General features: G+C 38.2%; 2 protein-coding genes across 2 annotated transcripts; both read left to right on the top strand.

Annotated features, from left to right (window-relative positions):
* Nucleotides 1-199: 199 nt before the first annotated feature.
* Nucleotides 200-18786, top strand: LOC116258679 (sister chromatid cohesion protein PDS5 homolog A-like). The gene is given in 34 exon segments (XM_031635978.2): nucleotides 200-466; nucleotides 2166-2369; nucleotides 2583-2764; nucleotides 6097-6223; nucleotides 6329-6547; nucleotides 7103-7319; nucleotides 7420-7565; nucleotides 7694-7839; nucleotides 7944-8093; nucleotides 8217-8265; nucleotides 8351-8542; nucleotides 8667-8849; nucleotides 9446-9600; nucleotides 9681-9807; nucleotides 9948-10094; nucleotides 10230-10289; nucleotides 10424-10560; nucleotides 10701-10818; nucleotides 11019-11153; nucleotides 11243-11445; nucleotides 13239-13395; nucleotides 13564-13701; nucleotides 14016-14102; nucleotides 14199-14633; nucleotides 14636-14887; nucleotides 15004-15099; nucleotides 16218-16297; nucleotides 17005-17056; nucleotides 17155-17313; nucleotides 17418-17455; nucleotides 17535-17603; nucleotides 17685-17827; nucleotides 18118-18381; nucleotides 18470-18786. Coding segments are annotated over 33 exon segments (4899 nt in total). The 5' UTR covers nucleotides 200-373; the 3' UTR covers nucleotides 18321-18381; nucleotides 18470-18786.
* Nucleotides 18787-22855: 4069 nt separating this feature from the next.
* LOC116258480 (protein C2-DOMAIN ABA-RELATED 11-like) lies at nucleotides 22856-27602 on the top strand. Its single transcript, XM_031635645.2, has 4 exons — nucleotides 22856-23007; nucleotides 24908-25061; nucleotides 25674-25769; nucleotides 26799-27602. The coding sequence occupies exons 2-4, from the start codon at nucleotides 24951-24953 to the stop codon at nucleotides 27120-27122; spliced, it is 531 nt and encodes a 176-aa protein (XP_031491505.1). The 5' UTR covers nucleotides 22856-23007; nucleotides 24908-24950; the 3' UTR covers nucleotides 27123-27602.
* The last annotated feature ends 211 nt before the right edge of the window (nucleotides 27603-27813 follow it).

Below are 27813 nucleotides of genomic sequence, written 5' to 3'. Positions count from 1 at the left end.
TAAGTTGAGCTCGATGAGGTGAACGCATAAGGTATGTTCTCTTGAGGGCATTTTCGTCAACGAGGGCGCCTTGGCTTCGAATTCTGAATTCGTGATTTTTACTAATCCCGTGTCCTTTTTAGGCAATCCGTGCAGTGCTGTTGATCCGGAACTCAAAGCCCTTCGGACACGCTTCATTTAATCCGATCACATTCTCCGTTTCGATTCCACACTGCCCTCTCTCTCTCTCTTTCTCTCGCTCTCGGTTCCGCTCGCTCGCGACTCTGTGATGGCGGAAGGAATCGGAGCGTAATCTCTGAGTCGCATCATTATCTACCTGCGACGGAAGAAGAAGAAGAAGAGGAGGAGGAGAAGGAGTGGGACGAGGGTTGAGATGGCGCAGAACCTCCGCCAGAAGCTGAAAGAAGTAGGGTCTAAGCTCGAGAAGCCTCCGCAGTCGAAGGCTTCTCTTTTGAAGCTTCTAAAGGTAAGGGGTTTCCCCTCCTTCACCATCCTTTGGGGGGATTTTGCAGCTAATTTCGCGTTATCATTCTCAAATTGCCGGCTTCTTTGCGTCCGTGAAGGACAAGATGGTGTTCCTGTCTCACATCTGTCAAATTTCGCCTACTTTCTGGATGACGTGGTTGAATTTCTGTTTTTTAACGTGTCTTGATGGTCATTGCTGGCTATATCGGGCTACACTCTGTAATTGTCTACTTTTGGCAATGTTGGTCTGAAGTGAAATGCTTTTTGCAGCTTCGCTTGTTCACTTTCCTTTCCCTTGCGGGAGGAGGAACTCTTTTGGAGTATTCGGACGATTACTCCGGAAGTTCCTCTCCAGTGCTAGAGAAGTCCCTCCCTTCCGTTTTCTATCTTTCGTCCAATTTCAGTTCTCCGTTTGATTTTTTTTTTCTCAACAATGTGTTTTCGTGACCTTGATCGCTTCGTCGTGCAATTTTTTGCGGAATCGCCCTTCTTATTTATTTCTTAGCTTACTTTTCTGTCAACTTGGTAAAAAGAGTAAATTTCATCGTTCATTTTTAATAGATGACACATTATGTAACAAAAGAAGAGTTTTTACTTTTTTGGTGGAAAGAAGGAAGTCGTGCCAACTAGTGTTGAATTTTCACCGATTTCTCTTTTTCCCCTTCTCGACACTGTAGCTCTTTTCTTGTTGCGCTAACATTTCATATTTTCCTTTTCAATTTGTCATTTGGTAATCCAAGCTACCTCTAGGGTAAACACTAAAGTTTTCCGTTGTTTATTGGAACTCATCAGGTTGCTTCTTCGCTTGCTAACCATGACGTTCTAAACTTTGTTTCCTGTGGATCGTAAAACTTAATTTGGTAGGTCAAAGATCGTAGTTGGAAGTCTTTATGGACCCTGTTCTCTGGATTTCCCCTTGTCGTTTCAATGAGCATGCTGGGGGATTAAGTCTTTTGACTTTATATGCTTTTCCTTGCGTTCGTCTTGTGATTTGGCACTTGTAGGTTTCTAAGTAATTTGGAGGCAGACCTTTCATGATGGTTCCGTCGCTTAATTCAGGCCGTTTTTGCTGCCTCTTCATTTCTTGAGCATAGCCAATTAAACTTTAGTCTCGATCATCGATAGATAAATTTAAGGTTCTGTGGTTTTTCCTTTTTGCTTGAAACCATGTGGGGTTTAGCATCTTACCAAGTTTCATCCTGAATGTGACATTTGATACATTGAGGAAAGCAGCAAGATGGGAGATAATCAGATTATTTTAAGTTGCCAGTACACTTTGTTAAACCCTGTGAATCACGCAGGAGCTATTGGATGGTGCATACCTATCCTTGAAAAATCATATCTTTCTCAATGAATACATGAAGTTGAGTACTCACTAGGCCTTAGGAGCAGAAGTTCACCTGCGATCACTCCACTAGATCTCCACTGCAACCAAATCATCTCCATATGTTATCATTTATCAACAGCATGTTAAAGGGATCAGGGAATAAGGTACCCTTACAGATTGACACACACTTGAATAGTCTGTTGGTCATGAAGGTTCTTTCTTTTCCATAACGTATACCAAACCTCCATTATGAATGCTGTTACTTTAAACTGTTTGAGTCTGCTGTCATTGAGATGAGATAGTTTATCCTGGCTATCTGATATTACTTTGTCATGCTTCAGTCTGATGTGTGGTGTTCCACCTGTACATACAGCAAGCAGAAATTTGTCTTTCTGAGATTGATCAGTCACCCTCCAAATCGTTGTTGGGGTCCGTACAATCATGTGCAAATACAGTTGCTAAGGAAGAATATCTGAAGCACCAAGATAGGGATGTCCAGCTTTTGGTGGCAGCTTGCATTTGTGAAACAATGAGGATTATGGCACCAGAGCCTCCTTATACTGATGATGTACTAAAGGTATCATTCTGTCTCTTCCTTGTCCATGCTTTATTGCCAGCTAAATCTTCTGAATATAGCTGGTTTTCCATGCCTTTGCTTTTGAGCTTGCCTATACCAGGTCCAGAATTCTTGTCTTTTACGTTTCTGACACAGCTTATACTCTTGACAAAGGCTAAATTGTTATGTCATGGTGTTTAATTTGACTGAATAAAGTTAACTATCTTTTGACAGGAAGCATTTTCTCTAATTGTGGGGACACTTACCAGTTTAAGTGAGATAAATAGTCCATCCTTTGGAAGAAGTATTGCTATTCTGGAGACTCTAGGAAAATATAGGTCATGTGTTGTCCTGCTGGATCTTGAATGCAATGATTTAGTTAGAGAAATATTCACTACATTTCTCTCAGTTGCCAGGTATTTTCAGAGCCTTTCTCGTGAAGTCAAACTCAATCATCAGCTCATTGCTTGGTCTGAACTTTGATTAAGGTGCCATACATGCATTTTGGTTGTTACTAGAGAGTGCTTTCTGATCTGTAGATGGTTCATGTTATCATTTAACGTAGCAAATTAACCTTCTTAAAAGGGCCCTTATTACCTCCTGACGAGTATGGTTGCACTGCATTGGGTAGCAGTCTGCATGTCTGACCTACACATCTTTAGGTTCTATTGCTCATGAAAATTTCATATCCATTATCTTGCATTTCTATGTATTCATGTGGGATCATATATGGTCAATCTTTTCACCTGCAGATAAATCTCCCACTTTCTTCTTAGAAGTATCATGAATCGATCATGCTGTCGTATTTCATAAAATATATAATCAGCAACACTTTTTCACTAGCATAATTGTTGACATCCTGTTCTTCAGTAGTATAACTGATGAGAGCCTTGTGCAGTGCTGTAAAAAGCATATCGTAACATGTATCGGTCGGGCCAACCTATCCTATACATTGTATCGTAAACGTAGCGTAACGTATCATAAATTAATTTTTTTAATTCATAAAAAATTTTAAAATATTAGAAAAAATAGAGAAAAAATCGGTAAAATCAGGTAAAACAAAAAAAATTGAAAAAAATGTGTTCTATATAAAAAAAAAACTCACCACGTCATTCATAAGCCATAATATGTTAACAACACATTTAGAAATGACAAATAATAAATTCATAGCAACATAATAAACATCCATCACAACTTTAAAGTTTAAACTTTAAAGTTTTTTAGATTACATTACAAGTTTACAACAAATAATATATTATAATTATCATCAGTTAAGGTCCTATCATCCCCATGGACCATGAGTAAACCTTCTTATCGACAAACGAGTTCTCCTCTAAATTGACGATTTATCACATAAATGGGCGATTTTTGTAGCAAAACTAGTAAAACTTTTCCCTCTCACAACTTTTAGACATGCTTAGAAAGAGGGGGAGAGGGGTTCTTTTGTAAAAAACTACAAAAATCATTTTATCCCTGTATCGTATGATACGGTATGACCCCCGTATCGCACGATACAGTCGATACGCCTACGATACACAAGCGTATCATGTATCGTGGGCGTATCGTATAGGTTTTTCAAACCTATACAATACGTGTCGCACAATATGGGCCCATATCGTGCGATACGGATAACACTGCCCTTGTGCATTTTAATAGACAAGAGCATTACATGTTTACCTTGTGTGTTTGAGTTCAGGACGAGCTAATCTTTTGAGGAAGACTAAGTTGACTAACTTCAATGCTGATACTTGAGTTTAGTAATACGGCTTATAAAACCAGTTCACATATATACAAAAAAAGAAAGAGCTTCCACCGGAAATAGGAAGTCCAAGACTCTGCATCTTTAAGATTAATGGCCTAACCATCTGCTGCAGCTTGCTTTTGAAGAGCTTTCAAGATTAGGGAGCTGTATGAAATTGTGAATCCAGTAGAATGACCTGTATCTAATTTGTTTTAACTAGCTACTGTGTCAATTGCTTTTATTCCATTGAATATTTTGAGCTAATAAAGTTAAATTCTTTCGCATTTGGTTGTTTCTAGCATATTATGATTAAATAGAAGCAATATTAATATACTGCACTTTCTGCCTTTGAGGTCCTCTCTATCATAAAGTTCACCTGTTGTTACTTTTTTTCAGTAATAATTGTTTTTGTAGCAAATGAAAACCTTAAATGTCTGTTATTGCTATTGCAGTACACTTTTCATTTTTATATTATTGATTTCTCAGGGAGAATGATTATCAAGAGAAAGTTGAACTATGCAGCTTACTGCTGCTGCTTTCACAAACCCAACAGCTTTTCCTGCATTAGCTTTAATTATGGGGAGCATTTTGCATTGGAGGTTATGTTGCGTTGTTGAAAATTGAAACGGTTTAGATTGGTGATGAAAAAGGATCAAAGCTTACTTATTCTTGCCTGGTTTTCCATCTTGTGGGCTGTGATAGATAACTTATACTAACTTGTTTTTTTCTTCAATTGTCAAACTTTAGGTGTGTTACTGATAATTCTCAAAAGAAGCATCAAAAATTTAAAATGTATTAACTTTTTTTAGAAAAGCATAAAAATGTGATATGTTTATTTTGATATTACATTTGCAAAATATCACAAATTTCATTTTTTTGGTTTCCTTTTTCTTGTTTTTCTTTTGGGGAAAAAATGCCAGTATTTGTGACAATGGTTGAAATACTCATTATTCTACTTGCATACTGGATTGGGATTGGAGAATCTTCCAAACTCAGGAAAACATGCAAATTTTTGAAAATCCTGATTTTCCTTGTTATACAATTTAAGTTGCAGTCACAAATATAACTGAAATTTTGAAACATTGCAGCTTTAGCAATGGTACTTGCAATTGTCGATTTGATGCTGAAAGCATGATAAAAGGTTTCCTATTTCAAAATAGTGGTTTCATCATTGTTTTTAGTTGGTAAACTGCATCCAGCTAAAAGCTGGTTGAGAGATGCACCTCTCTACTGCACTCTTAACCTCCTCCTATTTTTATGCCAACTCCCTAGCCAAGTGAGCTGCACATTGCTTGGCATGTTTTTTGTCGTCCTATTAACACAGTTTTTCTATGGTTTAGATAATCTTTCAGTTAAGTTTATTACTATTTAAAAAGTTTCTAAATTTTCAGTTAATAAAGCAACTCCGGCTCAAGAATATTCCGATATTCCCATGTTCTTGGACTAAGCTTTAAAGTTCAAATTATTGAAACACAAAATCAGAATTATCTGTTTTTTGGACAAAGTATTAATTTGAAAAAGTTTTCATTAACGTGTGAAACTTATTTTTCTTGGAAGTAAATGGTGTAGTATATTGGATTAGAATCCTGTGGATCTTTTAGAATCCTGTGGATCTTTTTCATTCATAGTTAAACATGGTTGGGATGGAGTTTCGGTAGAATGACATTTTGGGGATCAGTTTCTCCTGATATGTTTCATAATTTTATTCTTCAATGCTCCTGACAATCCTCCTCTCCTGCCTAAAAGGGGGAAATACTTCGAACTCCAATGTCTAAGACTCTAAGCTATTGCCATCATTGTTAACAGCTTTTTCATTGTTACTTTGTGTTTGATCTGTGTGATGGGATGTTTTTCCCTGCCTTTATGTGGAATATTTGCTTTACGCAAGTGATGCATTTGGTAGTTACATCTGATGCGTGATCTGTTTATATGGCTGAACTTGTCACGTGGTGAAAATAATGTTTCCTTCATTATCCTGTATTCATGGAAGTATCTTTGTGATTGCAGTAATGATCATCCAGAAGCTGTCCTTATGTCAATGCAGTCAATTATGGTCCTCTTAATTGATGAGAGTGAGGATGTCCAAGAGGAACCTGTACTTGCTTTGTTAGCTGCACTTGGTCAACAAAAAAAGGTAGGTCAAGTAACATCGCTGAACAGATTGTATCATTGTGGTTTATAATTTATGTTTCTGGCAGAATTATTGATGGTTGATTCTGTGGAATTCTTTGGATACCAGGATATATCTTCAGCTGGACGAAGACTAGCTATGAATGTTATTAAGCAATGTGCTGTAAAGCTTGAGCCTTGCATAAATAAGTTGCTTATATCAGCATTATCAAGGACTGCAAGTTCACAGAATGGCCATTTTGATCACCATGAAGCTATTTATGAGATTTACTGTGGCGCACCTCAGATCTTACATGGAGTTGTTGCATACATGATTGAAGAACTATCGGTAGTTCCTTCTCACTTCCATTCTTCTGTGTATTAACAATTTCCTGCATTTGTCTACTTGTTATTTTGTTAATGCCTGCACAAATGATTTTTTGGTCTTTTGACACTTCATTTTGGTGAAGAAGGATTTAATGTTCTGTAAAGTTTGATTCTTAACAGTTATGGATATAGAATACTAGAATGCCAGGTACCTGTAAGACATGATATTTTTCCTTGTTTGAGGGAAGGGGTGTGTTTTTGCATTGCAAGTATTTTCTGAGATACATCACTGACAGAGGTAGTTCCTTAGTAATTATAGTTCTAGCTCATTTTTTATATTAAGATAAAAAATTTTGGGACTTTTTCTATTATTATTTGCATTTTTTTTTGAACTTTTATGGGGTTTCAATGCAGATAATCATCATTTTGACCTTATTTTTGTTAGCTTCTAAATTTATAATATTAATTATGTGCAGTAGAGGGGGCAATGGTTTTAGAAAACATAACAAAATTGTTACTCTGCATGGTATTCATGTTAAAATTCTGCAGCCTGATAATCTAACTCTAATTTTTGCAGGTGGATCAGCTAGATGTTAGGCTGAAGTCAGTAAACCTGCTTGGTCGCATATTTTCATTACCCGAGAGTAATATAACTGAAGTGTTTCGACCCCTTTTTTTGGAATTTTTGAAAAAACTCACAGACAGTGCAGCAAAAGTTCGAATTTCTGCTGTTGAACATGTGAAAGCTTGTCTATTGTGTAACTTTTGTAGACCTGATGCTGCTGAAATTATCTGTAAGGAAGAAATTTTGAGTCTACTCCTTTATCTATCTTACTGTGAAAATTATTGTATTGGACATCTTTGTTGACCCTTGAGCTGATTTATATTTCCCAGCTGCCCTTGCTGATCGTTTGTCAGATCATGATGAACATGTTCGAGAACAAGCTGTTGCAGCAATTTGTGATGTGATTAAACATACTTCAAATCTTATCCCAGTTGGGACTGTCAAACTTGTTTCTGAGCGTCTTCAAGACAAATCTGTATTGTTCCTTCACTTGCTTTTTGTCTATTCCTTTCATTTTCTTTCTGGCCAAGGAATTTTCTTTTCCTAAGCTTTTTCTTTCCTCTTCTTACAATGTGAGTGACTCCTTCTTTTGACAACTGTCAGATCACGGTCAAAAGGTATACCCAGGAGAGGCTGGTGGAACTATATAGGCTTCGATGTTTGAAATGCTCAGATCCTTCATTTGATTATGATGAATATAAATGGTTACCTAGAAAGATCTTGAGATGCTTTTATGATAATGACTTGAGGTGCATGTGACTGATTTGCATTGTGATTTTAATTTTGAATCCCCTACTGATATTGTTGTGTAGTTTAATCAGCAAGTGCATTTGACTGCATTTTCTTTTTTCAGATATGAAACACTCGACATTTTTCTATCAGATTCATTGATACCTACTGAGATCACAGTGAAGGATTACATGAAACATTGGATTGCAGCCTTCTCCGAATTTGAAAAAATTGAAACAAAGGCTTTTGAGCAAGTTCTTCTGCAGAGAAAGAGGTTAGCCTTAAATAATTTAAGTTGATCCTTCTAGCAGACCTATTTTAGAGTTTCTCGTGGTTTCCTTTTCTTGTGCTTATAGCAATTGGCCAGATTCTCAGGTACTTCCTTTTTCAATTGCAGGTTGCAGGAGGAACTGCAGAGTTATCTTATGCTGAGAAAGAAGTACCAGGTTCTGTTAGGTCCTTTTTTTGTCTGATGTTAAAATATTTGTACTGCAATGTACCACAACCACTTAAGATCGTGGCTTTATGCAGGATAATGATGCCCCTGATATCCTAAAGAGAACTTTAGGGTGTGTTCGGGCAATGTCTCGATTGTTTAAAGATCCTTCCAGAGCGGAGGAGAGTTTTCAAATGCTTAATCAGTTAAAAGATGACAATGTTTGGAAAACTTTGACTAGTCTTCTTGACTATAACATTGGTACTGCACAATCATTGATGGCGAGGGTAAAGCTTCTTTTCTATTGCTTTACCTAAATTAATCTTCTTTTTCAACTGCATGTGCAGATGGATCTGATAGATGTGAGCTGTAGCTGACTTTCTGATACAATGCTCCTCATTTTTCTTGCAGGATGACTTGCTCAAGGCCATTGGTGACAAGCATCCACTGTATGATTTCCTAGCTACATTGTCAATCAAATGTTCTTACATTCTTTTCAACAAGGAGCATGTGAAAGAAATTCTTGACGAGCTTCTTCTCCATAAGTCTGCTGGGAATGGCAGCCTTGTCTTATCATGCTTGAATTTGCTTGTGGTAAATGGATCTATCTGAACTAAACCTTTGGTAATTGGATGACCTGATTTTTTTTTACTTTCCACAGCAGGATATACATGGAGTATAGTTCCTAAGCATATTATCAAGCAAATGTTCTTTCATTCTCATCAACAAGGAGCATGTGAAAGAAATCATTTATGAGCTTCTTCTTCATAAATCTGTCAGGAATGACAATATTTATTGTGCTCGAATTTACTTGTAGCAAATGGTTCTTTCTAAATTAAGCCTTTGGTGATTGGATAGCTTGAGAAAAAGGTTCTTAGATTTTGCAAGGGGATATACATATATATTGGAGTTTCTATGAGGATCTGTCCCCATATTTGGGGTATCTTTAGTGAGTTACCTCAATGTCAACTCACTCTGGAAGCTTTATTTTCATGGACAGTTTTGGCTTCATTCGGCTCTGGTTATCCTTAGAAACTGTACACAGATTCCTATTACATAATTCCAGCCGAATCAGTGTCAGAAAATGCACCTCTTTCTGCACACATTTTGTACATGTCAGTTCTTAAGACACATCATGTATCCTTGTAGCATTTACTGTTGTATATTTTCATCTCTTGTTTACTTTTCAGATCCTTGCAAGTTTCTTTCCATCAATTTTTAGAGGGGCAGAAGAACAACTAGTCCTTCTCCTCAAAGATGATAATGAGACAATCAAGGAAGGAATTGTGCATATTCTTGCAAAGGCTGGTGGATCTATTAGAGATCAACTCCCAATGTTGGCTGGGTATGACTATTTACACTTCAAAGGTCTGGGTCATTTCACATAAATCTTAGCTTGATGTTCACGTTCTTATTTTATTTCAGATCAGTAGACATTTTATTAGAGAGACTATGCTTAGAAGGTACAAGGAAGCAAGCCAAATACTCAGTGCAAGCTCTTGCTGCAATAACAATCGACGATGGCCTTAAGTCACTTTCATTGCTTTATAAGGTTTGTTGGCTTTTTTGTCTTTATCGAGGATAAATGTTCACCATGTTCAGAAATTGCATGTAAGTTTTAGATGCAAGCATCTGTTACATTATAATGACCTAGGTTCTTACATGGGGTGGTGTTTCTTCCTGGAAGTTCAGCATCTGGTGGATATGCTCGAGAAAAAAACTCATCTTCCTGCCATCCTGCAATCTTTGGGTTGTATTGCACAAATTGCCATGCCAATATTTGAAACCAGGGAGGAGGAAATTGTTGGGTTTATATCAGACAAAATTATGGATGGAAGTGTATGTATAAGTGAACTTCTTTGCATCTTGACACTGAGCGATACCTTCTTTTCCATCCTTTACCACTCACATTCTCCCCCCTTCTGCTTTTCTTGCTTCTTTCCAGTCTAATCAGTGTCGTGTACCTTCTGTCAGATTGTTGAGAGCACTTCTCAAACAGACTGGGATGACAAAAGTGAAAAATGCTTGCTAAAGGTCAGTCTATGGGAAATCGTCATCTTGGGTTCTAACTGTTTTCAGTTTCTACACAAGTTCCATAGAGTGTTACGTTCAAATGTGTAACCATGATGCTTCCAGTTAAGATAGTGAATCTTTGTGGATATTTGCAGATATTTGCTATCAAGACCCTGGTAAAGAGCTATTTGCCTGTTAAGGATGCTCATGTACGAAGTGGGATTGAAAACCTTTTGGAAATGCTTAAAGGCGTTCTGACATTTGGGGAGGTGTCACAGGGTGTAGAATCAAGGTAGACCAGCTACTGATGCAATTTTCTGAATCTGGTTAAAATGAAGCATGTTGTATGGGCTTTTTATGCATATTACCTATATTTGTGCAAGTTTGAATATTTACGAGTTGCTTGATTTTTTATCCTTTTAAACCTTTCAGTGCTGTGGATAAGGCCCATCTAAGGCTTGCATCAGCAACTGCAATTCTACGATTATCAAAAGTTTGGGACCATAAAATACCAATTGATGTCTTTCATTTAACTGTAAGAATCTCACAGGTGGGTTTTTCTGTTTGAAAATTTCTGCTAGTTTTTGAATTAATATTCTATTGTTAAACAAAGTGAATGCAATCTTCTGCTGCTGCTGCCTCTGATATTTGTCATTTTGAGTAGACAAATCCATAGTTACATCAGAATTTGGTTGGAAGTTTGTTTATATTGTTAGTGGCCTTAACTTTTTAATACTTGGCACTTGGCAGGATATTTATCCACAAGTAAGGAAGCTTTTCCTAAGTAAAGTTTACCAGTATGCAAAAGATCGGCTTGTGGATGCAAAGTATGTAATTGCACTTCCACTGGGCATGGATGGAATGACTGAACATGAGTACAAAGAGGTCAATAATCCTGGAAGTTTGGTGTCTATTGCTTTTTATGTATGTTTCTAGGAGTCTAGGCTAATACCTTGTTTGTCTTTGTTCTACAGTACAGGCAGTGTCTTGTTGAAATTGTCGAGATGCTCTACCGTGAAGCAAGATCAAGACAGCTTTATGTACCATCTGGCCAGAACGTGCCTTCAGACTATCCCGAGCATATACTTGCATATTTTGTCCATTCCCTTGCACATGATGATGCATACCCTAATCTTGACGAACGTCCAAGTGCTACAGCGTTTGTGCCAATTTATCGGTACAACTGACTTTATCAACTCTCCTTGAATGCATTAGGTGTTTTTATAATTTTACTCTTGTAGCTATCTTGCATGATCTTTGTGTTCAAACTGGACTTATAGTGTGGGATTAAGTATGAATATTCAAATATTTAGTGTCTGGCAAGTAAAATAAATATGGTTAAACACGTATTTTATGTACAGCCATGACAACATGGACAACGAATATTTTACTGTGGAGTCCATGGGTTCATAAAACTTCCAGCATAAACATGACAATTCCTCAATATTGAAGTGTATCAGCACAAACATGCCTATTTCCTTGATATTGTGGGACTCATTTTTTGTGATCAAAATTTTAATAAATAAACGAATCTCAAATTTTGAAACTTCCCAAAATAACATGTGCAAATGTGTACTTTTTCTGGCATATTCATGATTTTGACTGTTGACCTGTATGCTAAGACTGAATAGTGTCCTATAAATTGCCAGTCACCGGTTAAACCAATGAACCTTCGGTATTCATGGTTTGCATATGATGCTGAATCTAGATTCGAGGACACAAAGGTAATTCCTCGTAATATATGAAGTTAAGTACTTCATTTTGAACATGTAAGAAAATAGAATACCTCTGCAGTCTGCAGTAATAGCAAACTAACTAAAACATAAAGAATTTTAAACTACCATTTATTTTATATTTTTGCACCTTAGACTAACTTGAAATAATGATTGTTAATCTGGTCCATGCAATTGGTTTTGGGGACCTAGTGGTTATACAAGTGTGTCTTGAGTTCTTAACTCTTGAGTTAATCTTGCCACATGATATTGATGTTGTGTCCATACAAAGACAAGCAGATGCTAATAGCACCCAAACACCAAGGTCTGACTTGAATGAATCTGAATTCATGAGCCTTAGTTAATTAGGTTTGCAAAAAATGGATTTGGGTTAACATTGTCAAGAAAACTGCTGCGCTGAAGTATGTGCCTTGCAGCCAAGTAGCTTGTGCACCATTATGAAGATGTACCACATGATAGCCGTACAATATGCTTTCTTGGATCAATTCTTTTGCAGTGGATACTAAATCTTATCACAAATTAAAAATGATAGGTCAGCAATCGTGAATGCATTCTTCAGGATGGCAATTTTTATGGAGAATCAGTTGTGAGCTATGATATAACAATTACTGCCTTTTTTTTTGTCACCATTGGAAAGTTTCTGGTGGTGCAAAATAATTAACTAGCATTATAAGATCTCAATTACCGTGATTGGTCTAACAATTATCCCCAAGTTATGCTGGTAGCCACCAGTGACTGTTATGTTCACTTTGCTTCTATCTCAAATCGCTTAACACAATTTCATACATCAGAAAGCGGACACTTTTGGCACAACTGTTATCATGATCTTACTATGGATGCTTTATTATTTGTACTATGGATGCTTTATTATTTGTACTATGGATGCTTTATTATTTGTCCTTTATTTTCACTTTCCTTGTGTGATTATGTTGTTTCTGCTTAAACTTGGTCTTAACTTCAGTATTACTAGTCTTGATGGTTCAGAATCCTTGTCCATTTGTGTTGCTTTACATTGTGGATTTGCAAATACACAATCGCACACCAGATTTGTACCATGTGCCATGGTAGCTGTCACATTTATGTTACAAATAGTTCAAGTGTCAAAAAATTGTAGTTATCTTCAATGATAATGTTGGGTGATAAATGGATATAGACATTTACGTGGGATGGAAAAGAGAGCTAATAAAAGCTAAAAGTCCTGCTCTTCTTTGTTTGCTGAATAGCTCATACTTGCCAGGAAGTTGCACACCTTTCTTTCAGTGCTCTTACATCAAAACGAGAAGGAGAAACAAGAGGCTATATGCACGGATGTACATGACAGAGCTTGTGCCATCATCTCAGTTTTCCAAAGTATCAAATCTTCTGCAGATCTAGTAGATTTAACTAAATCAAAGGTAATCAGCTGATTCTGAGATTTATGCTTATGATTTGCCTAAGAGAAGGAGAAATGGATGGCCTACTAAATATCAGACAATTGTTTCTTCTCTGCTTCTGTGCTTCAGATTGTGATTTTCTTTTAATGATATCTTGCTAACTTTTTTAGGATTCTATATGTTTTGTAGAATTCCCACGTGATATGTGATATTGGGCTTGGTATTATGAAGCATTTATGCAGTAAGCAGTTTGATACAGATCTTACCAATTCCATTCCTCTACCTTCAGTACTTTATGGCCCAGTTGAGAAGAGTAATGACCGTATGGTAAGCTTTACTGCACAGGTTCCTCAATCCTCCTAGTCGGATCTTATTGACAAATCTGTTTCATGTGATAAATGAGTTGGAAATAGCTCAGACTGATTGCTACTAATTTCAAAATCAGCAATTCAACAGCTAATGGTATTTGGAATGTGCTGGAAATGGCATTGTACTCAAGTTGATGTGTTAGATACTTATGGATTTGGATACCTGTAAATGCTTTAAGATCACTATTTTGCATTCTTATTGTATACATCCATTTTGTAGCGGAAAATATTTTGTTCATCTCCTGTTCACTCATTTCTGTCTCCTACATTTAGGCCAATGGTGACTGCCCACTTTCATGGTTGTCTCGTGATGATCTATTTGTTCATTTCCAATCCTTGAGCCTGCAGACTGGGGCTCAGGTATGTTCTTATATCCCTTGCCATGTTTGTTTTGTTTGGAAGCACTCCACTATATCTGCTGCAGCTGCTTAGCAGCATCTTATAACTAACTTTCAGGTTGAGCCTGCTGCTCTCAAAGACAAGAAGAAATCTAAGCCTAGAGACAAAGATGAAACGGAATTGCCTCTTAAGAAAATGATGAAAATGCTCAAATCAAACAAATCCAAGAAAAAAGCTACAGTAACACCCACTTCATTGGGTAGTACAAAGAAACAAGAAGATGACCTAGACATATTGAGTATGGTGAAGGAAATTGAATCAGAAAATCTCACTGGTGGCAAGAGCTTGGAAGTAGGGGAGCTTGCAACTTCTTTGGATAGAGAAGAAACGATTAACGGCGAAAATAATGGTGATGTGTCTGTGTCTCAAAGGAATGACATAAAAATAAACAAGGAAGCAAATGTACGTGATTCTAATTATAAAAGAAAAGATCGTGACCTGGATAAACTGACCGGAGATGACTCCGTAAAGTCCAACAAGAAGCATAAAAAGAATTAGAGGACAATTTGAATGGTGGAACGGATTTAACATCAGAATCAGTTCATGTGGACCATTCCTCAAATCATTTAGAAGGTGAATTATCTATTGACAGAGTTGGTGTCAGACAAAGCAATGAAACCGATTTGACAGAAACAGCAGTGCGAACAGGTAAAAGGTTACCATCAAGAGGTAAAAGAAAAAGTACAACTTGGACTCTGGAGGATGACATACATAATGATGGAGAGGCCAAGCACAACAAAAAAGTGGTCAGTCTTCTAACAGAAAAAGCTGTGCATGTGCAAGTGTTCCACTGTTCAGAGCTTTTCATGTCGTTTTCAGCTGTAAGTTGTAACTCAAATTAACTCTAGGCCTTCCTCTGCAGGGTTCCTCCTTGCCTGATGAGAAGTTTTCTAGTACAAGAGGGTATGTAAGATCTACTAAAAAGTCTAAAAGAAAAAGTGCTGCCTTGCTGGAGAAGGTCAATTTCTTTCCCATGCATTTCATGGTTACAATAATTTGACTATTATGTTGCTCTTTTGGACATATTATCAATATATTTCTGAAAATTGCTCCGATAACCCTCCATTTAAGTCAATTTTAATCCTTGATCTGCAAAATTAAATATAAAAGTAATAATTTTATGTTATTTCCTATCTCTTATTACTTATTACTTTTACAATTGCTAAATTTAATGTGCACTGTCTATTCTTTAAGGTATTAGACTTTATTGAGTTGTTATGGATGATGTGATGCAAAGCACAAGTAATTGGTGTTGCACTAATGATTTGACTACATGTCAGTTGATGTCTTGCTCATCAGCTGAGCATACATGCCCGAGCTTGTTTGAGACAACATAGGATGGATCACCTCCTCTCTTTCCTCAAAATTCTGTCTTTTCTCAGATTTCTCCTTGTTCTGGCTTGTAGGAATGTAATGTGGGTTTAACCAAGTGTCTCTGGTCTAGGATGGTCGATGGGCAATAGAAACCTCTTTGCTGTTATATTCGGGCCTTGACAGGTTAACCGGTTATATGCTGGCCCTAGCCATCTTGTTCGTACTATGGGCTAGAGCTAGAGTCTTCATGAACAACTGGATGGACCATGTTTTCAAACCCAAAGTATAGGTAGATTTTGTTTGAGCTGTTTAATATAAGGATTTGCTGTCTTAATCATCCTAGATTTCCTGTTTTGTCGTTGTTATGGGTGGCAACTTGGTGGCATGGCTTAACCCATTTGAAACAAAGAATTGTTTATGATTTAATGATTGAAATTTTGTTTAACTTTCTGATGATGGATATATTGCTTGTTTCCCTTTTTTTTTCTTTCAGTCGAGCAACATCTATTTCTTGTTGTGCTTTATTGCTTTTTATATTTTCATTCACCATGTCATCTTGCTGTTTTACTTTTCCTGCTCATATGTGCAGGTGTTGCTGGTCCTGATTATTTTTTCTTTGTTTTCTTTATTATTTTCTTCAAGATCATTTTTTGTTTCATGGCTTTGGTTTAAATTATTATTAATTATTTTTATTCTTGTTGATTTGTTTTCTTGCATGTACAATCACACTGTTAACAGATTCCGTTGTTTGCTTTTCTTCAGTGTTCTTTTGGAAAGGCTGATAAAAGCGATTTGGAGTTGATTGGATGCAGAGTGAAAGTTTGGTGGCCAATGGACAAACGGCAAGTCTCATTTATGATTTTACGTTTTCTCCCAACTATTTTAGAGTTCGAAATATTTTAGACGTCCTGTTTGAAACCAGCACCACTGCATGAACATAAGCTTTGGCTTTCCTGTTAAGTTTAGCTTCTATATCTGTAAAACATGTTATGAACATTGTGCTAGTGACTTTTTGTTTTTAACTATCTGATGACATTCACATGATGTTTCATTTTTCCTTCAACTAGTCTGATTGTAAAAATTCTTAGTTAATTGACATGTAGCCACTTCCTGACTTTTTTTTACTTCAATTGTGGTGTTTGAGTTCAAAAAGTTTCACCAGTGTATGCATAGGTTTACACTTCATATACAGTAGTTTGGGATCTCTTAGCCAGTGGGAACAAAATAAAGTGGTCGATGAAGTTTCTGGGATAATAAAATGGTGATGCTGTTTGCTCTTTCTGCATAGACCCGCATCAAAAAATGCTATCACATTTGGAAATAAAATAGTTAAAACATATGACTGAACTAGGTAAGATACTCATAGCAGCTAAATACATTGAGGTATGAGACAGACAATTGGACTTGGTGAAAATTTCTGTGCCATTACCAAGTTCCTTCCATATAGATTGCTTAATATGCGCAATGGAGATGGTTTGAGACTTTCACCTTTCTAACTCTTTTAAGCCTTTATTGTTCTAACTGGATTTGTTTGTTTATACATGTTCAGGTTCTATAAAGGCGTTGTGCAATCTTTCGATGTTAGCAAGAAGAAACATGTGGTAATATGGATTTGAGTTTCTTCATTTATTTACTGTCTGAAATAAAAAAGGTTGTTTGATCCTTGGTAATTTTGTGTATTGCCATTTTTTGTTCACAGATTGTATATGATGATGGAGATGTCGAAACACTCAAGTTAGAAAAAGAGAAGTGGGAGAGGATCAATGATGATGATGATGATGAGGAGCAGGAGGAGGAGGAGGGGGGTGGTGATGATGATGGTAATGAAGATAACGACAGTGGTGGCGACATGTTAAAGGTTCTTTTCTCTTTTATCTGGAACTTGTATTTTGATTCTTCTTAGGGAGATCCTTTTCAAGGTCTTCTCATCGTCACTGCCTGATCAGTAACTTCCTTTTCCAGCAGCCAGAGTCATCAACTCCGTCCACCTCTCAGCAAAAGTAAGTTATGACTTTACTCGTAATAGAGAACTGTTCCACTGTGAATCTCTGTCCACTTATGTGGTCGCCTCATCCACAGGTCATCCAGAAGCAGAATAGTTAAGAGAGGCCGTGCTGCCTCTGGAAAGAGAAAGAGAAAAGTCAAAAAGTAGGTCGTTCCTTCACTTTACGTTTTAAAGTTGTTATTTGTCGCATCCCTTACCAAAATGTCACTGTTTTTGGGAGTCAGAAAGGAAAATAGCTCCAATTCAAGTGTGAAAGCTTCACTTAAATCATCAAAAACTAGTTCTCCTTCTCAAGAAGCCGAGAGTGAAGATGCATCCCAACATTCCGATCTTCACGATCAAGATGGTTCACGACCGATTGATGAAGGTGCTATTTCTTGTCTTCCTTGAAGTTTTATTACTTAATGTTAACTGCCTGTTGATATCGGTCAAGGATATCATCAGGACTCTCTCTCTCTCACTTGTTTTTATCTGCCTCTCTTTACTTGTTTATATTGCAATTTGTAGTTGTGACTTGTCACAATTTTTACTGTTGCATTTTCCATTTTGTCGGCTCTCTCTCACTTGTTTTTATCTGCCTCTCTTTACTTGTTTTTATTGCAATTTATTTTTGGGGCAATTTTGTCACATATTGAAGTTAGTATCTACTTCTCTCAGATCACGAAGAAGAGACGAAAACCGCTGCTTCTGAAGCTTTGCCAGAAAGAGAGAACGGTGATGATGATCTGAAAGTTACAAATGAAGACAACACTATTGATGAGGACAAGCTGCAGCCATCTAGCTCCCAAATTATTGAAGGTTCGAAAGAAAAGCAGAAGGATTGTCGTGAACCAAAGAAAGAATCAGGGGAGCCTCTGTGAGGAAGATAAAGCCAATGGTTCGATCTCTCATATTTCTGACGCTTGTGGTCATCAGCTTCTGGTAACAAAGCTTTTAACTAGCTCCAGTCTTTTTCTGTACTATATAAACTGTTCACAGAAAACTAACGCGACCTGCTTCTAAAATGCAGAGTTACTTAAAAGCATGAGCTAAAGCAGTTTGAGTTACGGCGCCATGATTCTGCAAACGAAGTTTGGTGCCATCGACGGTCATAGAAATTGGTTTTATTTATTTTAGGAGCACTCATTCACATTCATGTGCTCTCATGTACAATTCAAATGTAAATTAAAGTTGTAGCGTGGTAGTACTTCGAGGCATTTAGTCTTGTGTATCATGCAATCATAGTATTTGCTTAGGCATCTAACCTCTTCATCTAACACCACTAATAAACTTTTAAAATTGTTTTCATAAGAATTTGATAATAGAGAAGTTGCATCTTTGGTCTTCTCTCTTTGCAGTGCTACATTATTTTATTTGTCCCTTCAAGGATTTTAGACTGCACTCTATTTCATTTTGTTCTGTCTATGCCCATCTCGGGTACTGCTATTCATGCATGGGCAGCAGCTTCTCTCGATTGCTGCTTTGCAGGCCATCTTCCTCCTGGTTGCCAGAAATGGTCGGATGTGGATCTGGGTAGGGGCTTGTGATGACTGAATGTCTGTAAATGTGAATCTCTTCCAAAGGGTTTGGCCTCGCGGATCAGGTTGCAGATCCGGGTTATCTCGGGTCAATTTTCATGGGCATCAATCTGGATCTGTAACTTGAGTTGCGGTTGAGGAGAACCTGTCGCCTGACTGTTCTCGTGGTAGGAATTTGCGGCCCAGTTCTCTCATTCTGTGGGAGAAAAGAATTTTTAGCACGAGTTTCTAATAGAATGTTTTGAAGAAGTTTTTTTCTCTTTTCCTGGAGGAAATTTCCTTGGCAATCCGATGCAAAGACAGTCTGACACCAAACTAATTTTTGAAGGCTTGTTTTAAGATAATTCAGACTTGCATTTGGCTGATACCAACGGATTGGTAGGGGCCGGTAAGTGGTCGGGTTTCGTTTTAAATATCAGTGACATCAATATATCCGTGACATCAATTCTTTGTGCTGCAAAAGACGTCGAAGCATAGTGGGGGGTCTACACTCAAGGCATCAAAAGTAGGCCTTGTACCCAAAAAGGCAATGGTAGGGGCTTTGGCCTTTTTCAAAGCGGTGAGAAACTCCCTCACCTAGAATCTAAATTGGAATTATTTTTACCTTGCGCTGTGACTGACTCATGAACCTGTCCTTTACTATCTATGCAACCTGTCCTTTGCTATCTATGTAGCATTGCGCTTTTCTGCTGTTTGTCCTTTGCAAATTATGGTTTAATTAAGGTTTAACAATCGACAAACAAAAGTTTGTAGACATCAGACCTTGACTTATCTTGAATGAGATCTACTTTGAACTTGATTTGTTCCTTACACTTGATTTCAAAATTAAGTCCAACATGTTTGAAAGGGTTGGTGCAATGGATGCTTTTTATGAGCATGCTTTTATGTTGTTCATGCCTTGTGAATTATGGGTTAACAATTAACAAACAAATGTTTGTGTTGACATCTGATCTTGGCCTACCTTTTATGAGATTCACGTTCAATCAAAGTTGTTTTGTTACACCTGACTTCAAAATTCCAGGCCGGATGCATCATATCCAGGGGTTGGCTTTTACAATGGACAGGCTGGGGGTTGATAGGTGGTCAGTTTCTATCAACATGATTTTGAATTATAGAGCTATCAACTTTTTGTGCTTTAAAAGAGGTGGGGTTGGGAGAAAGGGGGGGTGATACGCAAGTTAAAGCATAGTGGGGATATCACCCAAGACATCGAAAACAGACCTGATATCTTAGAAGGGAAAGGTGAGTTTTTTTTATTTTCTGCCTCAGCTATAGAGTGAAATACTACTCTTGCTCACGTCTAAATCTGATTTTGCATTTGAAAATGTCTCCAACTGCCCCGCTTGCCCCTACCATATGAAATTTTATAATTTAGGAGAACTGAACTAAAATGAAAAACAAAGAGAGAGACTCTTCCTATACAAAAGCATGATAGCTTTTAGTTGCTAATTTTTTTTTAAAACCCAAATTGATTTTAACAAGCTAAAAAAGTTTGGAGAGTCGACACAAAAGCATGATAGCTTTGAGTTGCTAATTTTTTTCTAAAACTTAAATTGATTTTAACAGGAGAAAAAGGGTTGGAGACTCGATATATTCATTTCGCCACTGCTTAGTCAAACTGGCTGCTTTGAAGCTTGAGGGGTTCGATGGCAAGCTGACCTGATCGAATTGAGTACAGGGATCTGCAATAATATTAATTGAACAACTCATATGAACAGAGAATGTTACTTAACAAGTCAAAAGGTCATGACAGATTATTCAAGTCTTCATGCAATGGGTAGTAGAAACCTGCAAGTCTTAGCTTTGGATCAACATTCATCACATTTTTTTCTTCTTTCCACGGATTCTACCGGGGGTCTGTGAGGTGGAGCTCACAAAATGCATCTAATGTATATACATATATATATATATATATATATATAAGAAATAGGTTAAAAGAAAAAAATAAGATCATGTTTGTCATTTATCTTGCCATGACTATGACGAATCGTGAACACTACTCAATGAATAATGTCACGCCAAAGTTGCATCCCTGATACTCAGTCCCTCATCACAAATGGGAATGCATTTGATGCGTCCCTTCTCCAGGAGTGACCCGCCAAAAGAACCCAACTGGGCTCCATTCCTCGCCTGGCCCAGCACGTTCATTCTTCCATAGAATCTGAACATCCGTTGCCTTATGTCAACATGTCCACACGGCCCTCATCCAATTATATATATATATATATATATATATATATATATATATATATATATATAGAGAGAGAGAGAGAGAGAGAGAGAGAGAAAGGAAACCTACCCCTTTCTTTTTGCTACAGTTTGACAGTTGGTCAAAGATTGACTGAGAAGCATCATGGCAGTCAACAAGATTCGGTTCTTCATGTAAACAATTGGTTGTGTGAATGGTTCTCAAATCCATCTCATCGCCTTTGGCCCTCTTTGCATTCTCTTCTACCACACACAACCCCGTTCTCTCCTCACACCTACCATCCCTTCCACGCTTAAATATTCTCCCCAAGAGAAAAAGCAAAAGTAGGATGTCCTCTAAAAGAAAAGGTAGTCTACACCAGCCATTATCATCTCTTTTTTAGTCTTGTGGTGTCATCATATTTCATGCTTGTGAAACATTTCTATTGAAAAAATCCCAACCCACTCCTGAGCTCGGGTTCCTATTGGCGCATCTCAACTCACCTTCTAACAGTTTTAGCTCCAACCTCAAAAAAACTAAAAATCGAAACAACCATTTATGATAATAACCTCATTTATAAACCATTCCTCACAATCTTCAATACAAACTAAACATTTGGACGGTAACATTTTTCCTCAAAATTAAAATGGGGAGGCTCTTCACCATCTAACTCAGATCCGATCAGACCCATACATGGGTTGAGTCGGTTGACTACATCTTTTTGTATCAAATTAAAAAAAAAAAAGAAAATGATCAAATTTTAAAGTTCGAGATATGAGTTATTGGCTGCAATATCTGGAAATTTGAAGTCCAGGATATTCTTTGGTCACTGAATAAAAAAAAAAAGAAAATGATCAAATTTTAAAAGTTCGAGATATGAGTTATTGGCTGCAATATCTGGAAATTTGAAATCCAGGATATTCTTGGGTCACTGGTCGGTGCGTGTCAAAGGGGCCAATCTTTATCTGACCCACAGGCAAAAGCGGGGGTATCAAATCCCGTTTGGCACTGTCCTCGTCTTTATGATGGACCTACGTGACGACGTCATTTGCTTGACTGGTCAAGCAGTAATTATCATGACATTTTTCACAAAAGTGATATTCTCTGTACGTCTCGGATTACTGACTCGGAAATCACCGAGTCCATGGCCAGAAATAGGTCCAAGAGGGTTTCATTTCTTGACTCGGACTTGCCCGCAGTGAGGATTGGAATGGAACCCCCTGGTACAGTATAAATTGCTGCTCCATTGTATCTTTTTGATGTTTGGATCTATTGCTTAAAGTCCGAGGCTAGATCCAGATCGACATGGCCTAGACCGATTTTGTATTCGTTCTGTATCCAGATCTACAAACAAAACAAACCCAAGTGAATAATACAAGAAAATATATCTTCGGATACACGTTGGTCCAACTGAATCCAGATCGAGAAATCGAGAGGTATATGACACTGGTCGGGGCCCAGATCCACCAGCAATGAGACTCGGATTTCCGTCCGATCCACCAACGACCAGGGCGTCGTACCGACGTCATTTGGGACTAGTATGTAATTTTGGTATATGTTGTGGCCTCTCTGGTAAATGGAGCTTTCATACGTGTCGGAGACGGAGCTGTTCCCACGCACGTCGTCCTCGGTTTCTTCTCGTTTTCCACCGACACGTTTCGGTCGATTATGCGCGCGAGCTCCAGGGACACCGGGGTTAGCCAGTAAACTCCCCTCTATAAGGTGGAGCTCACCGAGCTTTTGAACGGACGGGGTTGATCGCCGATGTCCGGCGTGGCTTGGGCGAGAGAACTGACTTCCGCGGCAGAAATACGGCGGCAGAAACCGCTGGCAGCCTACCAGGTAAAGCCCTGCTGTTGCTCCGTATGTCTCTTCTTCGGGAACAGGGATGATCACTGGTTTTATAATTTTAGTTGTCCGTTGCAACTGCTTTTTCGTCGCTTTCACAGCGAAGGAAGGCGGGCTATGCTTGCAATATTCATTCCCGGGTGAACTTTGATGAGTTTTTCAGTTAAAAGTGGCGAATTCTTGTCCTAATATTTCCCGTTGACAGAATGTTGAGAGTCTCGCGCTGGTTTTCCGTTTCACCGTCGGAATTTCGTTGTTGCCCGTCAGTAAAACGGAAATCTTACGCCACAATTGTGTTTTCTGCAGTGCGGTTCGCTGTTTTCTAGTTTAGAAATAAATTTTCAATGGAAGAGTTACGTTTCCTTTCCACTTCTTGTTTCTTTTTCCTTTAGTTCAGGAGTTATTCTGCTTACCCTGTTGTAGGTAATCCACATGGCTCACGTTGGATTAGTTTGTCTTTATGAGTTGAATATGAGCCGCTTAATATTCATTTTCTCCGTGGAACTTTTGGTATCTTTTCCCTCTTGAAAGTGTATATTTAAGCTGAGAGCTACTTTTTGTTTTGGAATTTTAGCCTAGAGTTTCCCTTCGTTTCTCTGCTGAACTAACGATCGTTTGTTAGTCTGATTGATTTAGCAGTTGGTTGAAAGGTATCCCATTATTTTTTCTCGTTTCATTTGCGTTTTTTGTTTTCCTTTATTTGAGTGGAGAGACTAATGAGAATTGTGTGTTGATTTTTTCTTGTTTGAGGAAAAAGATAATGTTTTCTCTGTCTTGGACGTGTTTATTGCTCGGAGTTCCCCCTAGAAACCTATCCATCTTTTGGACCCAAAATTCCGCAGTTTATGGACAGAAAAACTCCATCTCTTTGGAGCTTGGACTCAAAATTGGGTAAACGTATGGATAGAACTGGTGTAGATTTCGTTATGTAGAGGTTTCCTCCCTTTAAATCGGCCGCCTACTCACTCATCTACTCTCCCTCTGATTGTTGTGTTAGCCACGAATGACGATCATTATGTGCTTGATCTTCGAGCTCCTGTGATCATTAAATTTCTCCTGTCTTCATCTGTGACACCACTTCATTTATTTTTCTCTCTGTTTTTGTTGGAGCATGATGACATATTGTTTTTTTTTTTTTGAGTTTCGTTCTTTTGAAATTTCAACTTGTTTGTCGTAAGTGTTCTTGATTTGGCAATTGCAGAAAATATACCCGAATGGATTTGCTTTTTCAATGGCCAGACCTCAATATGTTAAATGTTGTGCACCAGAACTATAAAGCGATCCAGAGAGACGACCATGTGTTTTCTTTTGGACACTTTTTTCTTCTAGTTATTTTAATGGATTTGCGTGCATTATACCTTTCCCGTAGAGCCAAAAGTGAGATCTCAATTATTGACAATTGATACTCAAGTTTTTGAAAGTTTGAGCTTTTCTTCCTCGTGCACTCATCGTTCACTCCACTAGTTACTGGTTTTGCACCTAAGTCTGTGATCGTTGGAACCAGCACATGAGGGTCCTGGGTTTGGTCCTAGAGTATCTTCTACTGCATGATTATCATAATAAAAAGAAGGTAGGAAAGGCAAAAAAGATGTATTAGATCAACCTATGGATATTATAGTTTAAATTAATGGGATTGGTGCAGTTATTGGAAGAAACCATGTTATCTAATGTCCAGTCGTATGTACTACCGGCAGTATTCAGAATGAACTTTTTAGGGATTCGTTACCAGACAGTTTCTTTTAAGATACATGTAAGGTGACTTGTAAAACACGCCCAGTCACTTTTGTATGTTGCACGACTTTACGCCCCAGCTGAGCGTGCATATGTGGTTCCACTTCTTTTATTGAAGTGTGGCTGTGTCATGTTGGGACTGAGGCCCTTCGCCATGTAACAGGTTTACAAACAGAAGCTGGAAGAAGCTGTCTGAAAGGAGCTCTATGGGAGAGACTATTGGGTTTCTAAAGGTCACAGTTTTTCAAGGGAAAAGGCTGATAATCAGAGATTTTACAAGCAGCGATCCTTATGTCATTCTCAAGCTTGAAAACCAGGCAATCTTTTTTCCCTATCTACTTTTTTTTTATTACAGAAACAAACATTTCTGGCATATGCGTACGGTTGTAAAAGACTTTGTTGATACTTTATGTAAGGTAAACCCTGTTGCAAGTCATATTTTCGACTGGGTATGATCAGGCTATTTGTGGCGGATAGTTTTCTATGGTTTTTCGTCAAGCGCATCGGAATAGGCTATTTCTTTATAAACAATTGATTGGCAACGTTGCCTTATATTCATGGTGTGTGGAAGTAGTGTCAGTTGATCATGCGATTTCAAACTCTTTTGGTCCCACTATCAATAAATAAGAAAATTTCACTTTCCAGCTTAATAGCAGTAAAAAGGAAGGGGCCTGCTACATGTTATAATTTAAGCAAAAGCAATGAATAATCACGATCTTATGGCTAAAATAATCTGACAGATTATTAGATATTGGTAAGCAACTATTTCCACTTTCGGGAGTTTTGTAGTCTCACAGAATATCCAACTATATGGCGCTATTACTTCAAAATTATGGATCTAAAGGATTTCAAAACCGGGTTCTGATATAGTTTATTCCTCTCAGTTGTACCCCTGTTGCTAACTTGTGATTTCTAACATTGATGCTCAGACTGCCAGAACAAAGGTTATAAATAGTTGTCTTAATCCTGTTTGGAATGAAGAGTTCACATTCGCGGTTACCAACCCAGCTGGAATCCTAAAGTTGGTAAGCTTTCCTCATTTCAGATTGTGATTAAGTTCCATTTGAAGCGTCATGTTAGTGAATTCCTGATATCATGATATGGCACCGGCTTTTGGTGGGAAGCTATTAAACAGCGACCTCCTTTCACCATTACACATTAGTTCAGGCGGAATCTTAGTTAAACCAATTCAAATGGCAATTGCACCATTTACAATAGAATGACAAGGTTTTTATGATGTTAAGCACTGTTAGAGCCCAACAGTCGTATTGAAAAGTAAAATCGTGTTTATGGGAATGAACATTGACAACAAGCAATCCTTATTTTGGCATTTTTCAGGGTTATCATCTCATGAATATTTCCGAAACTGATTTTTTGAGTCGTCCTTTTTTCATTGCCAGTGCTAGATACAAGTAACGATGTGTTCGTTGTCTGCTCATAATGCTACCGATTTCCCTCTCTGGGTGAGAAAAAAGGTCCTACCATCGTTTGGGCAAGAGTCTAGACTGCATCGGTACTAGGTGGTGAGATCTCTATATGCTTTAACTTGCATATAGGATCCACCTGCATTACCTGGTATAAGAGCATAACCCCCATGGGTTCAAACTGGGAAACATGCTTCAACTTCGTGCCTTTGAGCTGTGCCTATCGGGGCTACCTATTTCTCTTTCAACTTGGACTGATTGGTGAAAAAATTGTGTAAATGTCGTCACTACCCGTCATCATACGGGCATCCCTTTTTCAATTTTGATTGCTTTGCGTCATTCTCCAGCTACAGAAGAGTTAGTTCCCTGTCTTCTTCAGAGTGGTTTTGGTCAAGAATTCTAGTCAAGGGTTAGAAAAACATGTGGACTGTCTTATGTAGGAGTGAGGGACTCGGCTGAAGTTGTGTGATCTGGACCCCGCTGCATCCCTACAGAACTGATGTAGACAGCTGCAGTGTGGCCGGTCCAAGAAAATAAGCTGAGGTCCAAGAAAATAAGCTGAGATATGAGATCATTGAGCTTGTCAGGTTTCATGGTCGCTCATAAGGATATTCACCGCTTGATCCACAGGAGGTATTGAACAAGGATCGGTTCAAACCAGACGATAAGATGGGGCACACACGCCTGAGCCTGCATCCGATCGTATCTGCTTCCAGGCTGCGCCGGGCACTTAAGAACTCGGCCGGAGCTGAAGAGACCAAGATGCGCAAAGTGATCCCAGGGAGGGACAACTGCTTGGTTAGGGACAGCTTTGTGAGATGCGTCAAGGGGGAGATTGTGCAGGAAGTGTGGCTGAGGCTGTGTGACGTTAAGTCAGGGGAGTTGGAGCTGAAGCTAAAGTGGGTTGATGTCAGTAGCCCCACTCAGCCCCCCTCACCTCACATGAGGGTTTAAGCAATGGTCGTGTGCGTTGTAACTTTCTCTCTCATATGTGTGCTTTCTCTCTCTCTCTCTCTCTCTCTCTCATATGTGTGTGTGTGCGCGCCTGGATGGGGGATAAGGGGTCTCTGCTAGGCCAAGATTGAGTCGGGTCTTGCAACTGGGAGGTGGGTTCAAGTCTTCAAGAGCCAAGTAAGCATTTTGAGCCTACCGCATCAACTGGGCAACGGTAGGATATTGAGCTTAGCAAATATGCATACATCATATGACAACTTTGGTTTCTATTGAAACAACTCTAAACCCTAGTGCTAGGTAGCAAAGAAAAATAGCTTGGCTTCTCGTGGACCGCCATGTGAACATACGCTACTGCTACAACAGCTATGTAGTGGGTGTGCCGGTAGCGACAGAGTTGGCCCGTGGTAGGTGATACTACCCACATTATTTTTGCTTGTTTACTTAGAGAAATTTTAAGTATAGAACCTAAGTTTTTTCTCCTTTGCAAAAACGTCATTGGCGGCTTGCTGGTAAAAAATGTGCTTGACTTGACTTAAAGTTGCCATTGCCTTGGAAAGGGGGGGAAGAATTACTACAATCACTCGACGCTTTTATCTTGTGCACCATTTTCCATCATACCTAATCCGGGTTTTTCAATTTCCGTACGTACTAAAAGATCGGTTGACGTAATGTTCAATCAGTGTTACAGGAT

This window comes from Nymphaea colorata, chromosome 8, assembly GCF_008831285.2.
Source record: "Nymphaea colorata isolate Beijing-Zhang1983 chromosome 8, ASM883128v2, whole genome shotgun sequence".
In the NCBI taxonomy this organism is placed as follows: Eukaryota; Viridiplantae; Streptophyta; class Magnoliopsida; order Nymphaeales; family Nymphaeaceae; genus Nymphaea; species Nymphaea colorata.
The sequence above is the reverse complement of the archived record's forward strand: the minus strand, read 5'-3'. Positions and strand labels throughout refer to the sequence as shown.